Below are 20606 nucleotides of genomic sequence, written 5' to 3'. Positions count from 1 at the left end.
AACAACATCAGACATCTCAGTCCAGAAATGTGCAGTTCTAGGCACAGCCAAGATACTGCGCAGAACCCTCAAGCTCCCAGGCCTCTGGTAGAGGACCCGAGCTCAGAGGATGAAACAAAGACCACCCGCGGAGGGTGAGAAGGGAATTTATTTTAATTTTTTTTAAATATGATTTGGCTACAGTACCATTGATTTAAATATTTGTTTTCAGGCTCATGGTGACTGAGTGCATCACTGTCCTTACATAGCTGGGATAAATGTTTGTTATCAGTTGTTATTTAGTCATAGATTAGCAGGTGTGTGTGTTTTAATTTACCACAGAAATTGGCAAACACTGGCATAAATGGGAATCTCCCAGCATGCTGTCATATCCACTGGTAAAATCCTTTCAACTTTTTTTAAAAGAAAACAAACTTAAATTTTATGCTTGAAAATCAGATTGAATTATTTCTTTGTGGTGGTGCTGTTTGAGGTTAACTATAAGGAAAGAGCTGCCAATTTAGTTGTCAGAAGGTTAATTTTTGTTGTTGTTAACACTGGACTCTGCTTTCTGATGAATTTCAAATGGATATGATGGGCGGGAGGGTCAAAACAGGTCCTCCTTTAGAGCAGAAAATCACTTTGTTTACCTAACTTAAATTAAATGTGTATCTTCCAAAGCTACAGTCTTGCATTTAAACATGTTGTAATGTGTATTCTTCTATTGCTGCTCAATATTATATTACAGAAACTAGAGAAACATACCATCTTGATCTAATAAGCACATACTACTTTACTCTTCCTGCTGAGAGAGGACTGTATATTTTGGTTCCTTTAGATCTATTTTAAGTAAAGACTTCTTAATGGTCAGTGTAAACTGGATAAATGATCTTTAAGTGCACTTGTAGGTGTTAGAGGAACCCAAACCCTTGTTTTTTTCACCCCTGATGTTTGAGTTACTCTATAAGCATAAAAAAAACCGCACAGCTCAGGCATCAACTGTTCGGGGAGGAGGAGTCGCATCAAATGAGACTGCAGTTTAAATGTGCACGAAAAGCTGTATTTTGATTAACCTTTAGGGTTTCCCCCCTGCAGGCGAGTGTACACAGCAGAGGAGAGCATGCGAACAGCTGAAAGACACTCAGGTTCACAGAGCACCCTGCCAGAAAGCACCACTCCAAACCTCACAGATCTTCACAGTTCCACTGACTCAGGTAAACAGATCAACCCGTAGAAGGTTTATTCAGGGTCATGTGACCACCAAGCTGCCCTGTTCATCCACTTTCCTCACATTATGTTATTTTAGTCATAATCTACTTAGGAGTTAATCCCATTTGGATGCCTGGTGTTCCTGCTAATGCCAGCATGGGCATGCTACAAGTAATTCAAGATTAGAATAACTTTAGTTTCTTTATGCTTTTTTATTTTTTGTTTTTAGTGCAAATCCATGTCATTGTTCCATTACACACAGAAGAATAAGACTCTGCAGTTTAAAGTGCACCCAAAGCCTTTGATCCTTTTCTGTTCCTCTTCGTTATCCATCTCCTCTTTCTGCCCAGGTGCTGCAGCTCCTGAGCCGGCCTCTGGCCTTGGTGCTGATCTGCTGGGTCTGTACCAAAGGGGAGAACAGTGCGACATCACGGTCCAAGTGGCAGAGCAGGTCTTCTTCTGCCACAGGTAGAGCTGTCTGTGGTTAACACGGCAGCCTTGTGTTTAGGGGCAACACGTGGAGCATGACTTTTTGGGGAGGGAGGCTTGTTAAGTTATTTATGTCCACACAGAAACTGTTTTTACGAATACAAAAAAGTTTATTTTATTGATTCAGGCTTGCATCCACATGGAAAGAACGGTTTAGGAGCCCATAGTGAAAAAAAATCTTAAAACACCACCCATGTGTTTTCCCGAGGGATTCCACTTACATCTAGTGTTCAAGCTTTATGCACATGCTCCACACCTTGTTTCTGGGACAGTGTTAAAGCGCCACATTCAGGCCTGGCATAGTTACTACAGCATTTTGGGTTATTTTTGTGTGAATAAAAACTTTATGGCCAAACAGCTGTTCTCAAAAAGATAGGAACTAAGTTACATATTGTCTCTTTATATAAAATCATTAAACAGTTAAATAGTTCAATGACTCTAGAGGAATTTTAGTGTGCAAAATACACTGATAAACCTTTAGACAGGAATGTATCATGAACCATCAGTCATCAAGAGCTGAACCACATGAACAAGGAAGAAGTTAAGGAAATCTTTGTTGAGCTCTACAGGCTTGTATTCAAAAATGCTACTTTAAAAACTTAACTTTTTAAATTTAACCTGTCAACAAAAGGCAGCACTGACCAGTATAGTATAGTGTTACGGCCCACCCTTTTGGTGACAAGGGGAGTAACACGACAACCACAAAATTCAACAGAGTCCAAGTGTATGTAGAAAAAAAAGGAGGGATTTATTGATAATAAGATAATAAAAATCCCAGAAGGCTTGTACAAACTGTGGGGGAGAAAGGGACAGTTAGGTGGTGCCAAATCAAAGAAACTAATAAAACAAAACAGGGCCTAACTATCATCTGTGCTACACCAAACAAAATAGAAAAGAAAACCCTTCCTACTTGATCTAACAAAAGTTTCACCAAACCTTTACATGGATGGCACCCACCTACTTACCTAGTGTATATAACAGAAAAACAACTACGTGATGAAAATGTACAGGGTACCCCAAACTTACCTAGTCCTCTAACTCCCACCACAAACCTTCACACTGAGAGCCCAAAACACATAACATGCAGCAGCTAGCAAGCCAGGTGGAGCAGGCCTCTGTTCCTAAGGTGAGCTGTTTATATAAGGCCTCCTTGGATGCTGATTGGCCCATGGTGGAGAGGATCTAATTAGAGGAGATTGGCACCAGCTTCCCTCCTACCTGTGAAGAGGAACAAAAGAAAAACAAACAACCAGCCTGACAGGCATGTAACAATAGAAACATGTCCGAAAACTACTGCTCAGTGATTGTCAGTGTTCTCATTCAAAGCTCATTTCCATTTTTATGATTGCAGCATTAATACAGAAAAGTACAGCAGAGATTATAGAGCAACATATGCTGCCCTCAACAGTACATCCTTTCCAGAAACATCCATGAATTCTTCTTCTGGACAACACAGAAGCTCAAAAATACATTATAATTGCATGACTGATGGAACAGTAAGGTACAATTACTGGACTTTTACACTCCTCTAGTCCTGTCCTGTTCCCCTTTAAGAATGTGAGGAGAAATTTAAAACAAAAAACAATGCCTCGGTGTTGCACACCTGAAGATGATCCTGAGTGCTTTATTGCTCAGTATCCTTAAGGCTTGTATGTTTTTTTTAAAGGTTATGAAAAATAACATCATTACTAAAAAAGTAAAAGCTTTACAGTTTTTAATTTATTTTTATTTCTTTTGGCATTATGGAACTGAAATATAAATAAGGTTTGATATTACCAAATAAAACGAGGTAGATGAGACTAAAGATGAAATATTTTTGGTTTAAAACTTGATGGATGAGCATATGATGTCGACTTGTGTGAATGTGGACCAGCGGTGGGTGGTCATTCAGTAATTCAGATGTAATAGTAGCAACTGGTAACCATGGATACAGGTTTCTCTTCTCGTGCACAGGGCAGCAGGGCAGCAACGCTACTCAGACAGAAGAAACTAGTTTCTGTGCAGCTGTGATCTCCAGCGCAGCAGAGTGTGTAAACAAGGTCTCCCTTTGCCCCACACCAAAATCTCTGTTTATGGATATGCAGCGTTTCTCCTACCATTATCCCCTGACCAGTTCTCTAGGGGAAACACTGATGTCTACATATTTTAATAAGTGTTTTTTGGGTTTTTTTTTTAAAGAGAGATAGTGGTACAATGAGCGTAGTAAATCTGAAAATTTAAGCTGGTGTTGGAAGCTTGTCAGTTTTATTTGCATTCTTCACATAAAATGTTTTCAATATTACATGTGCCACTACCAAATTGAATTTTTGTTCAAACTTTAGCATAATTGAAGCAGTTCTGAAGGAAATTAAAGGCCTACCATTCCTTGAAGGAATACACATTGCTCAAAAAAATAAAGGGAACACTTAAACAACACAGTATAACTCCAAGTAAATCAAACTTCTGTGAAAGCAAACTGTCCACTCAGGAAGCAACACTGATTGGCAATCAATTTCACATGCTGTTGTGCAATAGACAACAGGTGGAAATTATTGGCAATTAGCAAGACACACGCAATAAAGGAGTGGTTCTGCAGGTGGGGACCACAGACCACTTCTCAGTTCCTATGCTTTCTGGCTGATGTTTTGGTCACTTTTGAATGTTGGTGGTGCTTTCACACTTGTGGTAGCATGAGACAGACTCTACAACCCACACAAGTGGCTCAGGTAGTGCAGTTCTTTCAGGATGGCACATCAATGCAAGCTGTGGCGAGAAGGTTTGCTGTGTCTGTCAGCATAGTGTCCAGAGAGGCTGGAGGCACTACCAGGAGACGTGGAAGAGGCTGTAGGAGGGCAACAACCCAGCAGCAAGACCGCTACCTCCGTCTTTGTGCAAGGAGGAACAGGAGGAGCACTGCCAGAACCCTGCAAAATGACCTCAAGCAGGCCACAAATGTGCATGTGTCTGCACAAACGGTTAGAAACCGACTCCATGAGGATGGTATGAGGGCCCGACATCCACAGATGGGGGTTGTACTCGCAGCCCAACACCATGCAAGACGCTTGGCATTTACCATAGAACACCAGGACTGGCAAATTCACCACTGGCGCCCTGTGCTCTTCACAGATGAAAGTAGGTTCACACTGAGCACATGTGACAGTCTGGAGACGCTGTGGAGAGCGATCTGCTGTCTGCAACATCCTTCAGCATGACCGGTTTGGCAGTGGGTCAGTAATAGTGTGAGGAGGCATTTTTTGGATGGCCGCACAGCCCTCCATGTGCTCGCCAGAGGTAGCGTGAGCATGACTGCCATTAGGTACCGAGATGAGATCCTCAGACCCCTTGTGAGACCATATGCTGGCCCTGGGTTCATCCTCATGCAGGACAATGCTAGACCTCATGTTGCTGTAGTATGTCAGCAGTTCCTGCAAGATAAAGGCAATGAAGCTATGGACTGGCCCGCTCGTTCCCCAGACCTGAATCCGATTGAGCACATCTGGGACATCATGTCTCACCCCATCCACCAACGCCACATTGCACCACAGACTGTCCAGGAGTTGGCGGAGGCTTTAGTCCAGGTCTGGGAGGAGATCCCTCAGGAGACCATCCGCCACCTCATCAGGAGCATGCCCAGGCGTTGTAGGGAGGTCATACAGCCACGTGGAGTCCACACACAATACTGAGCCTCATTTTGACGTGTTTTAAGGACATTACATCAAAGTTGGATCAGCCTGTAGTGTGTTTTTCCACTTTAATTTTGTGCGTAACTCCAAATCCAGGCCTCCATTGGTTAATAAATTTGATTTCCATTGATTTTTTTGTTAATTTGTTGTCAGCACATTCAACTTTGTACAGAACAAATTATCCAATGAGAATATTGCATTCATTCAGATCTAGGATGTGTTATTTGAGTGTTCCCTTTATTTTATTGAGCAGTGTATATTGCTCAGCACCTTGTAAAATCTTTTGATGAGAAATCACAGAGGTAGCTGTTTAGGTCAAACCATCTCATGTGAGATCTTTCAAGATGTCTTATCACTTAGTGTATGTGTTGAGGACAACTCTCAGTTATTACCTCGCTAAATTTTAGCTTAATAATTGTAAAATTGACTTAATTAGAGCCATTTTTGTTATGGCTAATGTCAATTAGCTGTGGCAGCTGTCCTGAATTATGGTGAGCTCCAATAGTTAACCATTGTTAATAAATGGTTAACTGTAAATGGTTTATTGGTTTTTTATTGGTTATGGTTTTCATTTAATGGATCATGAGATTATTTTGCTAAAAAACAGTTTTGATGCCAACAGTTAATACTAAAATGTTTAGCATAGATGTTGCACATTGTGTAGGGCTCTCAGCTACTACTACACCTCATTTTAGCTTGTTATCTGTGAAACTGGCTGAGTTAGTCATTTTTGTGTTTCCAACATTCAGTTAACGGTGGCGGCCATCTTGGGTTGTAGATGTGCAACTGTTGATTACCGTCTGAACATTTCATTAGAATTCGTCCAGTGGTTTATCAAATATTTTGAACACAATCAAAGGCAAAAATATCACCTCTCTGCCTTCGGCAGCAGGCAGTAATAAAATAAAGAATAAATATTCTGAACACTTGTGCTGGTGACACTAAGTCAGGAATAGGCAACCCTGGTCCTAGAGGGCCACTATCCTGCATGTTTTACTTGTTTCCCTGCTCCAACACACCTGATTCAGTGGTTAAATTACCTCTCCATGTTCTGCAAAAGCCTGTTAATCATCCATCCATTCAAATCAGGTGTGTTGGAGCAGAGAAACAAGTAAAACATGCAGGATAGTGGCCCTCTAGGACCAGGGTTGCCTATTCCTGCTTTAGGTGATAGTGCAGTCTTGTCCTGGAAGAAAAATAAATTCCCAGAATAAAGCAGTCATATGGAATTTTTTTTTTCATTCTTGTTACTTTGAAGCCATTTCAATGCAGACAATTCCAGCAGAAGACGTGAAATATTTAATAGTGGGTGGATTTTTTTTTACGTGCAACTATGTGCTTTATTGGGTTTCTAGGGCAATCCTGTGTGCGCGGTCTCAGTACTTCCGTGCAATGCTTAGTGGAAGTTGGATGGAAAGCTCCAGACAGTGCATCACTCTGCAAGGGTAAGACAGGCACACCACCACCATCCAGCAGCAGAAAATGGATCAGTAACACTCCTCCTCCTGCTCCTTTTGATCTAACACTTCCACAAATCAATTCAGAAAAGTAAAGCTGATGTGCAACATATACTGTATTAATAATTGATACCTTCTAACAGACCTGGCTCGATGGGCTTTCACTCACAGTATTGTATTTTATTTTATATCCACAAACACATTTAAACACAGCCACCTACTGTTAGTGGAATCTCAGAGTTTGCTTGTCCACCAAGCAAAGTTGCAGTATTTCCTCTGTTGGACAGTCTTTTATTCACTGCTTGTGGAAGAGCACCCAATGCCGTCCATCTCATCACTGCCACCCAGAGGTTCTTTCTTTCAGCGCAGCAAAGGCAATTTATTTATTTATTTTTTTCTATTTTTCCCTCCAGTGAGAAAAATGTCACTTTTCCCAGCATCTCTGATCTAAGGGTAACAGAGGAAGACACGGCTGTCAGAATGGAGATTGGCTGTATTGATGTGCAGGGGAATCCTTTGAGATGATCCCTAGGCTGCAGTCACTAAGTGCTAAATATTATGTGGGCTTTGTTTACAGGATTCTCACTTATATTTTAAGACCCTTAAGGAAAAAATAGGCCATACCAATACAATAAATGTTTGGAGTAACAGAAAATAAAATGGTGGAACAGTAAACGTTTTATTGTGTGAATCAGCATTCACAATATTGTTTTGCTGTTTATAGATTCTTTTGTACGTTTTTTGCAATCAAACTGCTTCTGCATGCTTTGTGTTATTTTAACCGTTCATATATCAAAACATTCGATGAATATTTGAGCTTAATTGGGTAAAGTGTGATGTGACTTTTGATTTTTTGTAACTTTTATGCTTTTGAATATATTCAACTTTATTTACAGATAAGTTCCCCACAGAAATACATAGAGATCTTTTTAGTTGCTTTAAAACATTATTCTTTTTAAATTCTTCCTCACAATTCTTGCTCTATTTTTTTTCTTATTTTTCATTTAGCTTTGAGTTGCTGTTTGGCTGGTTTTAGCTTTTCACTGTTCTGCTCATTTAGCAGTCATTCAGCTCTCAGCATTCACAACACATTTTCACAGAAAATGCTAAATTTTCTACTTGTTAATCTAAGATTTACAGCTTGTAAACATCTTCTTTTAATTTTTTCAGCTTGGGGCCAGATGAAATGGAAATCTTGCTCCAGTTTATGTATGGAGCCATTGTGGATCTGCCCAGTGGAGCCAATGCCAGGTACTGTATGTGAGCATGAATGAGGTTCAAAATCTGAAGACGGGAAGAGAAAATGAGCTGAACTGTTTGTAATGTCTCCTGTCTTATAGCCAAGTGGTGTTGGCTGCAGATATGTTGGGTTTGGAAGGATTGAAAGATGTAGTGGAGATGGTTCTTACCCGAGACTACTGTCGCTTCTTCCCCAAGGTTGGCTCTCTAAGTTGTGAATGCTTTAAAGACTCTTTTTTTTCATATTTCATATTTTTCATATTTTATATATGCAACATTAAAAGCAGTAAAACTAAACTATAATAAAGTTTTAGAAATATTATGTTTATTATTATGAAAATTCTGACTTTTCTGTGCTTTATCCCCTATTTTATTTGCAAAATAATACCTAAATATTTATTAATCCACTGAACTTGTTTAATACATTTACATTTATTATGATGTTTCTAGTCTCTGAGCTCTTTTGCATACCATCTTGTATGTGCTAGTGTCTCTTCACTGTTTCTTTCTCTCTCTTGTGTTTGCAGGCAGTTGATGGAGTTCAGAGAACAGTTCTTGAGTGCCTGTTGCTCACACATGTCTTAGGCCTCCAGAACCTCCACATGCTGTGTAAGAGGTGAGTCTGCATTCAGCACCAGCTGAGCAGTATATTTTACTCCTCTGTGGCTGTCATGTGACAAATAGTGAGATTTTAATATTTAGAATTGGTGATGTGTGATTTGGAAAACTGAAAGCCTTTTAATTACTGATCCTAGCATTATGAATGTTTTCAGACTGAGCATATGCTTATTTTTTCTTTTCTAACCTTTATTTCCTCCTTTTTTATTCGCGTAAACCCAGGATTCTTATGTGGCTGATACGACAACAGGCTATGAATGAGTTGCTAACTGCAGTAAGTGAGCAAGTATTTTAATGTAGGTCAGGACAGAGGGATGAATTGGATTAGAAGAGGAGCTGTTCTGTTGGTTCCAATGCAGTGCTGCGTGTGTGTGTGTGTATAGAGGGAAGGAGGTTTGCTATGACCGTGTTGTTTTGTTGAGTCTGATCATTCGTGTTACTCTGATGGTGAACCAAGCAGCGCTGTCCTCTGCAGCAGAGCGTTAATGAACTTCTCATGCTCACTTATTGTGTTGTGTCCTCAAGCATGGACTCCAAGGAGTGTCACAAGGATCTTGAACTACATTTCCACAATGAACACGTCCTCGTTTGAGTTCCCTTGCTCTTACTGACCTCTGACCAGTCAGTCTAACCAGAGATGTAGTGCTGAATCCGTATGTAAATGGAGGACAGACGGAGAAAACGTTGTTCAGTTGGGCTGAAAAAATGTTCATCTCATCAAACGCTGTGTATTTACAGGTGGGTTGCTGAACATTTCGTGAAAGCCTGGTGTGAAAGAAACTTTTCCCTCTTGTCCCCCGAGCTTCACAGAGCCTGTTTAACTGCTGTGACGAACTCAATGGTGAGTTGATTCCTCCCAGTATCTTCATATTTGGGCTGTATTCACCAACCAGTACACTAGCTTGTTTCTTCAGGAAGGAAATATTAACGTGATCTAATAAAAGATGAGCTCTATTTCATTTTTCTGTAATTACCTACTGTGTAATTTGGGAATAGGATGTGGATGCACACAAATGAGGATTGATGCAGGTTTGTGATTATCGCCCACTGCCAAAGGAGAAAGGGTGATTATGTTATTGTCTGTGTCTGTTTGTCTGTAGCATTAGCAAAATATTTCAAGAACCACTGAATGAATTGTAATGAAACTCTGAGAAAGTAATCGTTGAATGTACATCTACAACTGAATAATGTTTTGAGTCAACTCTGTTCATGATGGCTGCCAAAGCAAAGTGACCTTGGCAAAAGCAAACATGTCTATAATTCAGCTAATTTAGCAGATATTGAGTTAAAATTGTGTGGTTGTAGTTGTAGCTTAGAGTTATCCCCAACTTATACTCCGAAAGCTAACTGAACGCACAGGATCTTTTTTTAAACCTTTGCCATTACCTATTTACAACGGAGTTATTACCACTTGTAGTGGTAATAACTGAGAGTTATTCACAATGCATTCTCTGAACATTAAGGCATCTCATAAGATCTTACAATATTGCATGAGATCGACTGATAACCTGTTACAAGTTTGACCAAAATGGCTTAACTTAAAAAAGCGGTGGGTGATATGCATTCCTTCAAAGCATACTTGACCTTTTCATTCATAACAGAGTCTGCCTTCTGTTTCCGTAAAGGTGGTAGTTTGGTGTCTGTGAGTGAATGTAAACAAATCTTGGCAAGTACGGAGCTTGAGAGCTGGCCAGGTACTGGGAATCCCTCCACTGATCATTAGATGTTTGGCAGGAGTAAAGGAATGGATTTCTTTCTGTAGGATGATGCTTATTTGACCTTCTCTTGTGTGTTTTATGTAGAAAGATTTTCTGTAGCTGATAGATGTTTTCACTCAGACTGTGCAGAACGCAGTGAGCGTGCTCTGTGGCTCCGAGCAGCTGATCGGCAGCCTCCCGGAAGTCAAGTGGGCCCAGCAGGTGAGGAGCCTGGCCACAGAGCTGCAAGAAGAGAGCCTGCGTCTCATCGTCCAGCAGCTCCCCAGAGTTATCCACACCCAGGCCTTTCAGAACCTTCGCAGGGTAAAGTGACAGTGTAGCCATGCTGTTTTGATGACCATAATGAATTTTCAGCTCAAAATATGCCCTTATATTTAGTTTTTCTTGTGACTGACCTACAGAGGGAGGAGTTTACTAGAGAGCCAGCCCTGTTGAAGAAGTTGTGCTCTGCCATCAGGGAGGGTGTGACTGTGGATAATTGCTGTGACCTCTTCACAGCCGTCCACGGTCTTTGTGGAGATGATTTAGAGGAAGATTTTCAGCTGGAGCAGCAAAGACAAGAGGAGGTGAACAAAAGCAGATTCTTTGTTCTATCATTATTTATTTCATGCAGTTATGGTAGCAACAAAGTACACTCTCCTTCACAGGCATCAGAATTAATTTAAAACAAAAACATTTAGTTCTCTAAAATTAGAAAAACTGCCTTGGAAGAACATTGGCACAAAACACATTACACAATACTTATGTGTTAACAAAGTTAAAATGTAGAAACAGTTTGTAAAAATAGAAGTTATTTTAATGATTCAGTAGCTAATCAAATCGCCGTGGAAAGCAATGATTTAAAGTATGATCTTATCAATTTTTCCAAATTTTTTGTCACTCTTTTTTTTTTTAATAATATTCATTCTGTTCAATGAGCTTTACACACATTTGCATATGCTTCTACCTTCTCCTGGCAAACGTGGTCTGAAATGTTTTTTTTGTTGCTGTTGTTGTTATTTCTTTGAATCTGATTTTAGGGTGAATTTGATGGGAGATCCACTGCTATCAAGATTAGCAACTGTTCGGATTGTTTTCTACTTACTGTACTGTTTATTTATTTGAAAGGCATAATGCACATTAATGGACATGGGAACACACTGCAAATGTGCCAGATTTAGCTATGATGGCTATTTTTTAATTTGTATTCAGGTTGATTGTAAAACACTTAAAAACAGAAAGAAAAAAAGATTACATAAAATCCACAAATAGACAAAAACTACCAATGCAGTCTGTAATAGGATCATAAAAGTGTTGTAAAAATACAAATACATTAAAGCAAATTTAAAAAATGCACATACACAAATTAATGAACACAAGTTAGATGTTCTTTCGATAATTGCCCAGATTAGCCTTAAAGATAGTAAGTGGAACGTTTTCCTAAAAGCTATGATAGACTATTCCAGTATTTACAGTCTTTGACTGACAGCACAGCTTGTCCAAATCTTGTTCAGTTATTCGGCACTTCAGTCACATCTAGCTTTTTACCCAGCATTCATTGACAACTCTGAATAATCATCTTGCTTCCTGTGGAATGATAGACTCCAAACTGGAGTGGTCTATAACCAAATTGATGGGCATCAACAGTTGCTTCTCTACAGTCATTGCTGATGCCCTTTCTCTTTAGATTTTGTTAACACATCTGAATGCTACAAGGCAGCAAACTGACAAACCCCTGTTTGCAATGACAAGGTAATTGAATGCACCTGGTGGCTACTTCATTTTTTTTTTTTTTTTACTTCTGTAGATTCTGTAAGAGTGGCTTTAGTTTTTCAACAAACTGTTTCTACATATTTGTTTAGTTTTATAGTAAAATAAATAGTGACATTTATTGTGTCGACGTTCTTTTCAGGTTGAATTTACATTGTTTTAGCACAAAGGTCCTGAACTGTGAAACAGGATTTATCTGTCTCTCCCCAAGTTGCACCTCTCTTTGACTTTCATTGAGAGGCATCTTTATGAGATTTCTGATTTTCATATAGCATAAAATGGAAGATGATCATTCTAAAGTTTGTTCTTATTAGGTATTTTTTGATTAGGAATTAGCATTTTAATATATATAAATTTGAGCTTTCAAATGTAATAGTCCTCGGTTTTCTTTTTTTGTTTCATGATTCGTCAAATGTGAGAGGTCTGGACTGCAGGCAGGCCAGTTCAGAATCGGACTTTTCTGCTATGAAACCATGCTGTTGTAATGGATGCAGTATGAGGTTTGGCCCATGTATGACTTTTTGGCCCAGAGAAAACGGCAGCGTTTCTGCTTGATTGTCACATCTGACTTCTTCTTTGCATGACAGACCTTTAAGCAGCATTTGTGGATGACACAGTGAACTGTGTTTACAGGTAATGATCTGAGGAAGTGTTCCTGAGCCCATGTAGTGATGTGCAGAACAGAATCAGACCTGTTTTTAATCCTGTTTTTTTAATGTTTTTAATGACTTTCAGCTTTGTCCGTTGTAGACAGAGATTTCTCCAGATTCTCAAAACTTCTTGGTATTATGAACTGTAGATTATGGGATATTCAAAGTCTTCCCAATTTTCCATTCAGGAGCATTATTCTGAAATTGCTCCACTATTTTTAGATGCAATTTTTCACAGACTGGTGAACCTCTTCCCATATTTACTTCTGAGAGACTCAGTCTCTCTAAAATGCTCTTTTTATACAGTCCTCTTACTGACCTGTTGCTGCTCCTCATTAGTTGCTAAATGCTCCTCCAACTGTTTCTTATTTATACCACCTACTTTCACAACCTTTTGTTGCCCCTGCCCCAATCTTTGAGATTTGTTGCTGCCATAAAATTCAAAATTATCTTTTTTTAATGAAAATGGTGCATTTTCTTAGTTATAATATTTGATATGTTTACTATGTAAATAAACTATGCTTTTATGAGAATTGCAAATTATTACATTCTGTTTTCTGTTTACATTTTACACAATTTCATTGCAATAGGAGTTGGAGAATGTTTAGCTTTTTTGCATTGAATACAAGATGTAAAAGGTTTTTTTTTTTAACAAAAGAACATTAAATTGCTAAAATAATTATTTTAGAAGTAAGTTAAATAAACCTATCTAAATGTCACATCAAGAATTCTGCTGTTTAATTCTGTTAGTCAGAAAATATACAGCAAATTCATCTCCTTATGTAAGAAATTTGTTCATTTTTTTAAAACATTGTCTACATCTTTAATTGTTTTTTATATATAAAGCAAAACAATCAGTAAAAAAGATAAAGACGTTTTTAAGATTTTGATTTTGATCTTTCAGTAGGATTTGATAATGAGGTGTTCAATGTCATCAGTCTTCGACTGAGATTTCAAATTATGTATCATTTAGTCAGTCTATATTCTGTTAAACGGATTTAAAAACAACCATGAGCATGCAGGTAGAGCTTGTGAGACAGCATCCAGGAGAAAGTGTCCTGGCTGCACAGGTTAAAGCACATAACCCCAATAAGCAGTGTACTGAATGACCGCATGGATTAGGCTGAGGGACATGTTGACGTCTGCCAGCAGCCTTCACTAATCTGGATGTGTATCTGCTGTTAAAAAGTGTGTTGTTTACACAACAGAAGAGGTAGAAGTAGCTCCTTCCTGTCCTTCAGTCCTGTTTTTATAACAAGGTGTGGAAACAAGAATGTGGCCATTGGCTAATGATGTCACAGATTTTGCTCAAGTAAATTCTGCAACACAGATGGGGGGGAGGGGTAGAGGGAGGGAAATGGGGAGGAGGGGAGGGTATTTGTTGCCATGGTTAAAGGTTCTTGAAGCAGCTGCTGATTTTGTCTAGGCTGTAGCGCACCCTTTCCATTCTTCTCCTGCCTCTCCTCTGTGTTACCGCCAGCCGTTCAGGCGAGAGATTTGTACGCTACGCGGGCGGCTCTGGACCTTCCTGCTTCAGACCTTTTATGCTGTTCGCCACACACAGGGATGGGAGACACTATCATCAACACACAGAGAGAGGATACTAGCAGGTAAAGCCTGTTATTTTAATCTCTGTGTGCTTTACTTTGCCCCTAGACATAGTATTCATGTATGTGTCTACATGTTTTTTTTTTTTCTTGAGAACCCAATCTGATACTGAAGCAATGGATCTGCATGAATAGAAACTGATTTCCTTGGCTAGCTATATTTGCTACTAACCCATTTACTGCCTGGCTGGAGCTTTAATGATAGATTCTCCCTGTGTGTCTGAAGCTCTTTGGGTAATGTGTGCACACTGACATGGTAAATGCACCAGATGCGCCATGCTTGTTTCTAATGGGATGAAGCTCAGACTGCTGTTGTTGTAGGTCTGCATATGAAAAATGCTTTCATAAATACGAATGATATCCTGCCTGTGTTGATCTTCTAATGATTTGTAATGTGCTGCATGAATCATTTGCTTTCCTGGTATCAGTTGTGCCCATTATGTTACAGTTCTTTCCAGTGTATTTAGATTGCAAAACTGGATTGCTACCATAACAAAGATTACATTTCACTCTATAGAAACATCGCTTTCTTTTTGAAAGTGCTTACAAGACAGAGATGACTAAACCATTTATTGATTTGTTGTTTGTTTTGTTGTGATCAGGGGGTAATCACTGGAAATCTGGACATTTTTGAACAAAAAGAGTGGCTCAATTGAGATTTGATTTTGCATCCTAAGTACTGAGATATATTTGTTTTTTATTTTGACAGAGGCTATTGACAAAGGAGACAATAGAAGACTTGGTAAAAAACCTGTTTTCTCTAGCTCACAGGTAATATTCATTAAATTATTACATTTATTTAAAGGCATATTGTTTATGAACCAAAACAAAGAAAACGGTTGAATTGTATTTTGTAATGATAACTGATGATACAAACATAAAGCTGGCAGTTTAAGCTTCATGTATGTTATAATTACCACCAGAAGTTCAGTCTGTGGCACTTAGATGTCATCTGTCATAAATTCCCTGCCCTCACACAAAAACAAATGGTTTAAAATGAGCTACAGAGTCTCTCCAAACAGATGTGCACGATGTAACAGATGTGCTACGAGTGAATTTGTTGCTGAGATTTTAGACATGAGAAGTTCAAAGCAGTGCATCTCCTACAGATCACATAGAAATGATTTCATGCTGTCAGAAGATTAGCTTTACCTTTTTTTTGACTGTCTAAAAGTAAAACGATGTATATATTTTTAATGTAATTCCTAAAACCAATGGAAAGTTTAACTTCGGGGAAAAACAACAGAATGTAGGTTTAGCTGTGGAGTACTGACTTAAAGAACCTCAGCAGATATCAGAAATGGCAGATAGCACAATCTTTGGTGGTCTGCCTGTGGTATATTGATCTAATGTTATCAATTTCCTGGGCTGTTTTTTTGTTGAATAACCCAGTACGGAAATACAGTTACATGACTCTTGTGCTTATTTTTATCCTGCAGTCAAAGGCTGTAAAATGCCCCACATCTCTGCCTGAGAGTCCTCCTGTGCACAGGAACCACAGGGTGTCTCTAACCAGAAATCCTTCCCCTCACTTTGCTACGTCAGCCATGAAATCGGATGCTCTGGGTACAGTTAATAAACCAGGAGATGGTCATGGGTCCAAGGCAAAAAATGTGAAGAAACCTGGAGATAAGAGTGTAGCAACGAAAGCAAAGACTGCATCAGCTGCTACACCAGTTGTTAATGGAACAGGAGCTGCAGTCGCCAAACAAGATGTAGCCAGTGCCAACAACCCAAGAGGCTCTCATGGGGCTAAAGAGCAGGAAACAAAGCAAAACCCTGGTGCAAGACCTAAAACCTGCCCTCTGAGCCGGACATCCACTAGCCAGGCAGCAACAACAAAGGCTCAGAAGATCTCAGCAGGAAAAGCTGACAAGTTTGCTGGAACCAACCAAACGCAGCCCAGCGCTTCAGCCTCGTCAGACAGCACCTTGCCAGAGAACGGAGCCAACAGTCTTCACAATGACGCCCATTGCATTCCAGGTTTACTGTTTTATTGACTTCTTTACATTTTCTCAGTATGGCTGACACTGATTACCATGTAGTGCACCACTGCAGTCAAACTGAAGCGTAAACAACACTCTTAGGGATAAAACTGTGTCTCAAATAGGAAAGGACGTACAGTTTAATTAGTATAATCAATGTTGTGCTATGGCTAAGAGGGGTCTTTGGAAGATAAGAGCCTTGTTATGTATGAGTGTTGATTTGTAAGAAAAGAGTACATGCAGCTGTCTTTGGCAGCCTGCTTGTGTCAGTCTAGCAGTAAAAACAACAGAGGTTGAAGCTTCATACATCTGTCACACAGGTGGTGTGTCACATTACTGAGCCTTTATGGTGAGTGTAGCTTTAGAGAGACTGGAATCCCAACTGAACAGGACAGACCTTTGAGGCCCACTTGACATAAATATCAGTCTTCCTGATATAATTCCTGACAATAAAAGATAAAATTACTTCTTTCAGAAGATGTTTTATTAGCTGTTAGTTGTTAGTAACTGTGTTTTGTTTTTGTTTGTTTGTTTCCCCTCTCAGATTAAGTAAAGGAAACATTGTGGAATGAGTCAAAAGGGGAAAAATGCAGAATTATCTTATGGTTTATGATTATAAAATGGTTACCTGCACAGATCTAAGAATGTTTGTGCCATAATGAGTCTTTGCAGATCCTAATGACTAATTTCAGATGTTTTAATTACCAGGAACTTCGATCCCAGCGTAAGAGCCATCAATTGAAACAAAATGGAGAGGATTCTAAAGCCTGTTGAATATAATGTTATCACACAGTCTAGTAAAATACATATGTCAGACCCTCTAGGATTTCGCGATGTTGGGATCGCAACTATTAACGCCAAATCAAGCAAACCCCGCAAAATCGCAACTTTGCCCAAAACACTGCCACTTTAACCCAATATTTATTGTTTCTAAAATGATTTGACACCGTTTCTAAGGTCTAGTCTCTTCTTTGTGAGTTTGTGTAGTGTGGAATACAAAATAACCCCAAATAACTCACGAAGAAGACATGCAATGTCACAAACTGTTAACATCAGAATGCTGAGAGCATGCAGGAGCAGCGACCGAAGCCAAAATGTGCGCTAATGCTTCACATTTGCTAATGCTTCACATTTGCCCATTTTGCACATTTTCCTACCCAGCTGCACGAGAGTGGGGGGAAGCTGTTTTGCATGTCCTGTAATGTAATCATCGAACATAAACACAAGTCATTCATCGACAAACATTTTGTCTGCAAAACATGAGGAGAGCTGCAGACGAGGGACAATCCAGAAATGGTCATGAATATCAGTTTATAAGCTATTAAAGTTCTCAAATAAAGCACCTTTTGATAATGTCAATGTTTGTTGGTAATTATCTTACAAAACTAGTAACTATTTTTGGTTTATATATTAAAAGTTATAGTTTTTTATTGATTTTAGTAAAAAAAAAAATTGCAACTTTTAGTAAAATCCCCCTCGAAATCAGGCATTTTAGCCCGCAACAATCACAAAGAATGCCCGCGAAGTCCTGGAGGGACTGATATGTTTCTTATTTCCTGTCAGAATAAGTTGGGTCTAAAATTCAGAGCAAGCTCCAAAAACAGGATGGTTATAAAAAGGAAACAGAGACCAAGGAGGATGAGGTCAAATCACCAAGACCGAAACCTAAAAGCAATATGCACAAGCAAATGAAATGAAATAGGTGTCAGTGTTTGTAACCTGGAGTGCAAGAAATCAGCTGAAAGAAATGTAATTCACATGCAGAACATAAACAAACATTAGCAACTGAACAGAAGTTAACAACGTTACAGTGGGCTGAGGGGTGAGGGGGGTGGGGGGGGACATGTCAACAACATTTGATAAAAAAAGTAAAGTTATGAAGGATAGCCTTACATTGCATCATTCCATCATTGGTGCATCATGCAACAAAACATAGAGCAATCAGACTTAAAACAAAACAATAAAATTAAACTCAGTTGTAAAGCCAGCAAATAGTATGAATCTTAATCAGATACAAAGTTTAGGGCTGTTTTAGCACACTTTCATAAAAGTTATGAAGTACTATTTAATATTTATTATTTTTTAAGAATCAGTGTTTTCTATTCTTCAGGATGAAGTGATTCTGTCATTTTTCCTTAGATATGAAAAGGTTCTACTTTATACAAAGTCTTGTTCTGTTTTTAAGCATGTTTTACAAAGCCAAAATGTTTAGCTGAGAATTTGAATAGTTTTGTGTGGTTACAGTGATTTTTTATTTTATTTTTTTTCCATCAAGTAGAGCAACTAAATTAGCACCCTCCTATAGTGGTAATTCCATAGTTTATTTAAAATGATATATGTAAAATGCACATGTGTACTGTGTGGTGATCATTGTCAACATTACTTTTCTGATAGACGTGGGCTTACCGTAGCTGTATGTGATTCACGTTCTGCGTTTTAGGCACAAAGCCCAAACAGCAGGCCAAGGCAGTGAACAAGTCCCCCCTGACGAAACCTCAGAAGTCAGAGACACCAAAGACCGGCAGGTGAGATTTATTGATTGAATTCATCAAACCAGTTAGATGTCAACAGTAATGGGTTTGCATCAGGCAGTCCCTTTACCTATGATGTGGTGTGATTGGGGAAGCTGCCAAGCCCAACCACAAATTGACTGAATGTGTCTGTCAGCTCCCTGGGCTGCCACCTTACCGTGGTGGAGGGGTTTGAGTGTCCCAATGATCCTAGGAGCTATGCTGTCAGGGGCTACATGCCCCTAGTAGGGTCACCCAAGGCGGACAGGTCCTAGGTGAGGGGCCCGACGAAGTGCATCCCAAAGACCCTTTATGATGAGAAACAGAATTGGAAACGGTGTTTCCTCACCCGGACGCGGGTCACCGGGACCCCACTCTGGAGCCAGGCCTGGAGGTGGGGCACGTTGGCGAGCGCCTGGTGGCCGGGCTTTCGCCCATGGAGCCCGGCCGGGCACAGCCCGAAGAGGATACGTGGGTCCCCCTTCCCATGGGCTCACCACCTATGGGAGGGGCCAAAGGGGTCGGGTGCAATGTGGGATGGGTGGTGGCTGAAGGCGGGGACCTTGGCAGTCTGATCCTCGGCTACAGAAGCTGGCTTTTGGGACGTGGAAGGTCACCTCTCTGGTTGGGAAGGAGCCTGAGCTGGTGTGTGAGGTTGAGAAGTTCTGGCTGGAAATAGTCGGGCTCACCTCAATGCATGGAGGGATGCCCTTTGGCTGAAGAAGGAGTCCTATCGGGCATTCTTGGCCTGTGGAACTCCAGAAGCAGCTGACAGGTACCGGCAGTCCAAGCGGCATGCGGTTCGGGTGGTCGCTGAGGCAAAAACCCGGGCATGGGAGGAGTTCGAAAAGGCCATGGAGAAAGACTTCCGCACGGCTTCGAGGCGATTCTGGTCCACCATGCGTTGTCTCAGGAGGGGAAAGCAGTGCAGCACCAACATACCAGGTGGTGTGCTTCTGTCCTTGACTCGGGACATTGTGGGTCGGTGAGCAGAATACTTCGAAGACCTCCTCAATCCTACCGGCACTTCTTCCATTGAGGGAGCTTTGGGTCGGGCTCTCCAATCTCCGGTGCTGAGGTCACCGAGGTGGTTAAAAAGCTCCTCGGTGGCAGGGCTCCAGGGGTGGATGAGATTCGTCCGGAGTTCCCTAAGGCTCTGGATGTTGTAGGGTTGTGCTGGTTAACGCGACTCGGTGGACATCGGTGGCAGTTCCCCTGGACTGGCAGACCGGGGTGGTGGTCCCCTTATTTAAAAAGGGGGACCGGACAGTGTGTTCCAACTACAGAGGGATCACACTCTTAAGCCTCCCTGGTAAGGTCTATTTGGGGGTTCTGGAGAGGAGGGTCCTTCGGATTGTCGAACCTTGGATTCAGGAAGAGCAGTGTGGTTTTCGTCCTGGCCGTGGAACACTGGACCAGCTCTATACCCTCGGCAGGGTCCTTGAGGGTGCATGGGAGTTCGCCCAACCAGTCTACATGTGTTTTGTGGACTTGGAGAAGGCGTTCGACCGTGTCCCTCGGGGAATCTTGTGGGGGGTGCTCCGGGAGTATGGGGTACCAGGCCCTTTGAGACGGGCCGTTAGGTCCCTATATGACAGGTGGTAGAGCTTGGTCCGCATTGCCGGCAGTAAGTCGGACTCGTTTCCAGTGAGAGTTGGACTCCGCCAAGGTTGCCCTTTGTCACCGATTCTGTTCATAACGTTTATGGACAGAATTTCTAGGCGCAGCCAAGGT

The 20606-nt window shown here is 40.5% G+C and overlaps 1 protein-coding gene across 3 annotated transcripts in view; it reads left to right on the top strand.

Annotated features, from left to right (window-relative positions):
• The window catches only part of btbd8 (BTB domain containing 8), a 36571-nt gene that overhangs the window by 7212 nt on the left and 8753 nt on the right, over positions 1-20606 (top strand). For all 3 annotated transcript variants that reach the window (XM_017433702.3, XM_017433701.3, XM_037974342.1), the window contains 13 exons: positions 1075-1193; positions 1539-1656; positions 6695-6784; positions 7967-8047; positions 8137-8233; positions 8563-8651; positions 9392-9494; positions 10492-10674; positions 10773-10937; positions 14251-14380; positions 15087-15148; positions 15817-16360; positions 18803-18887. In XM_017433702.3, the coding sequence (XP_017289191.1) occupies positions 1075-1193; positions 1539-1656; positions 6695-6784; positions 7967-8047; positions 8137-8233; positions 8563-8651; positions 9392-9494; positions 10492-10674; positions 10773-10937; positions 14251-14380; positions 15087-15148; positions 15817-16360; positions 18803-18887 (1866 nt within the window). The remainder of the gene's footprint in view (positions 1-1074; positions 1194-1538; positions 1657-6694; positions 6785-7966; positions 8048-8136; positions 8234-8562; positions 8652-9391; positions 9495-10491; positions 10675-10772; positions 10938-14250; positions 14381-15086; positions 15149-15816; positions 16361-18802; positions 18888-20606) is intronic.

Source organism: Kryptolebias marmoratus, linkage group LG24, assembly GCF_001649575.2.
Source record: "Kryptolebias marmoratus isolate JLee-2015 linkage group LG24, ASM164957v2, whole genome shotgun sequence".
Lineage (NCBI taxonomy): Eukaryota > Metazoa > Chordata > Actinopteri > Cyprinodontiformes > Rivulidae > Kryptolebias > Kryptolebias marmoratus.
This window is presented reverse-complemented; position numbering and strand designations above follow the sequence as displayed.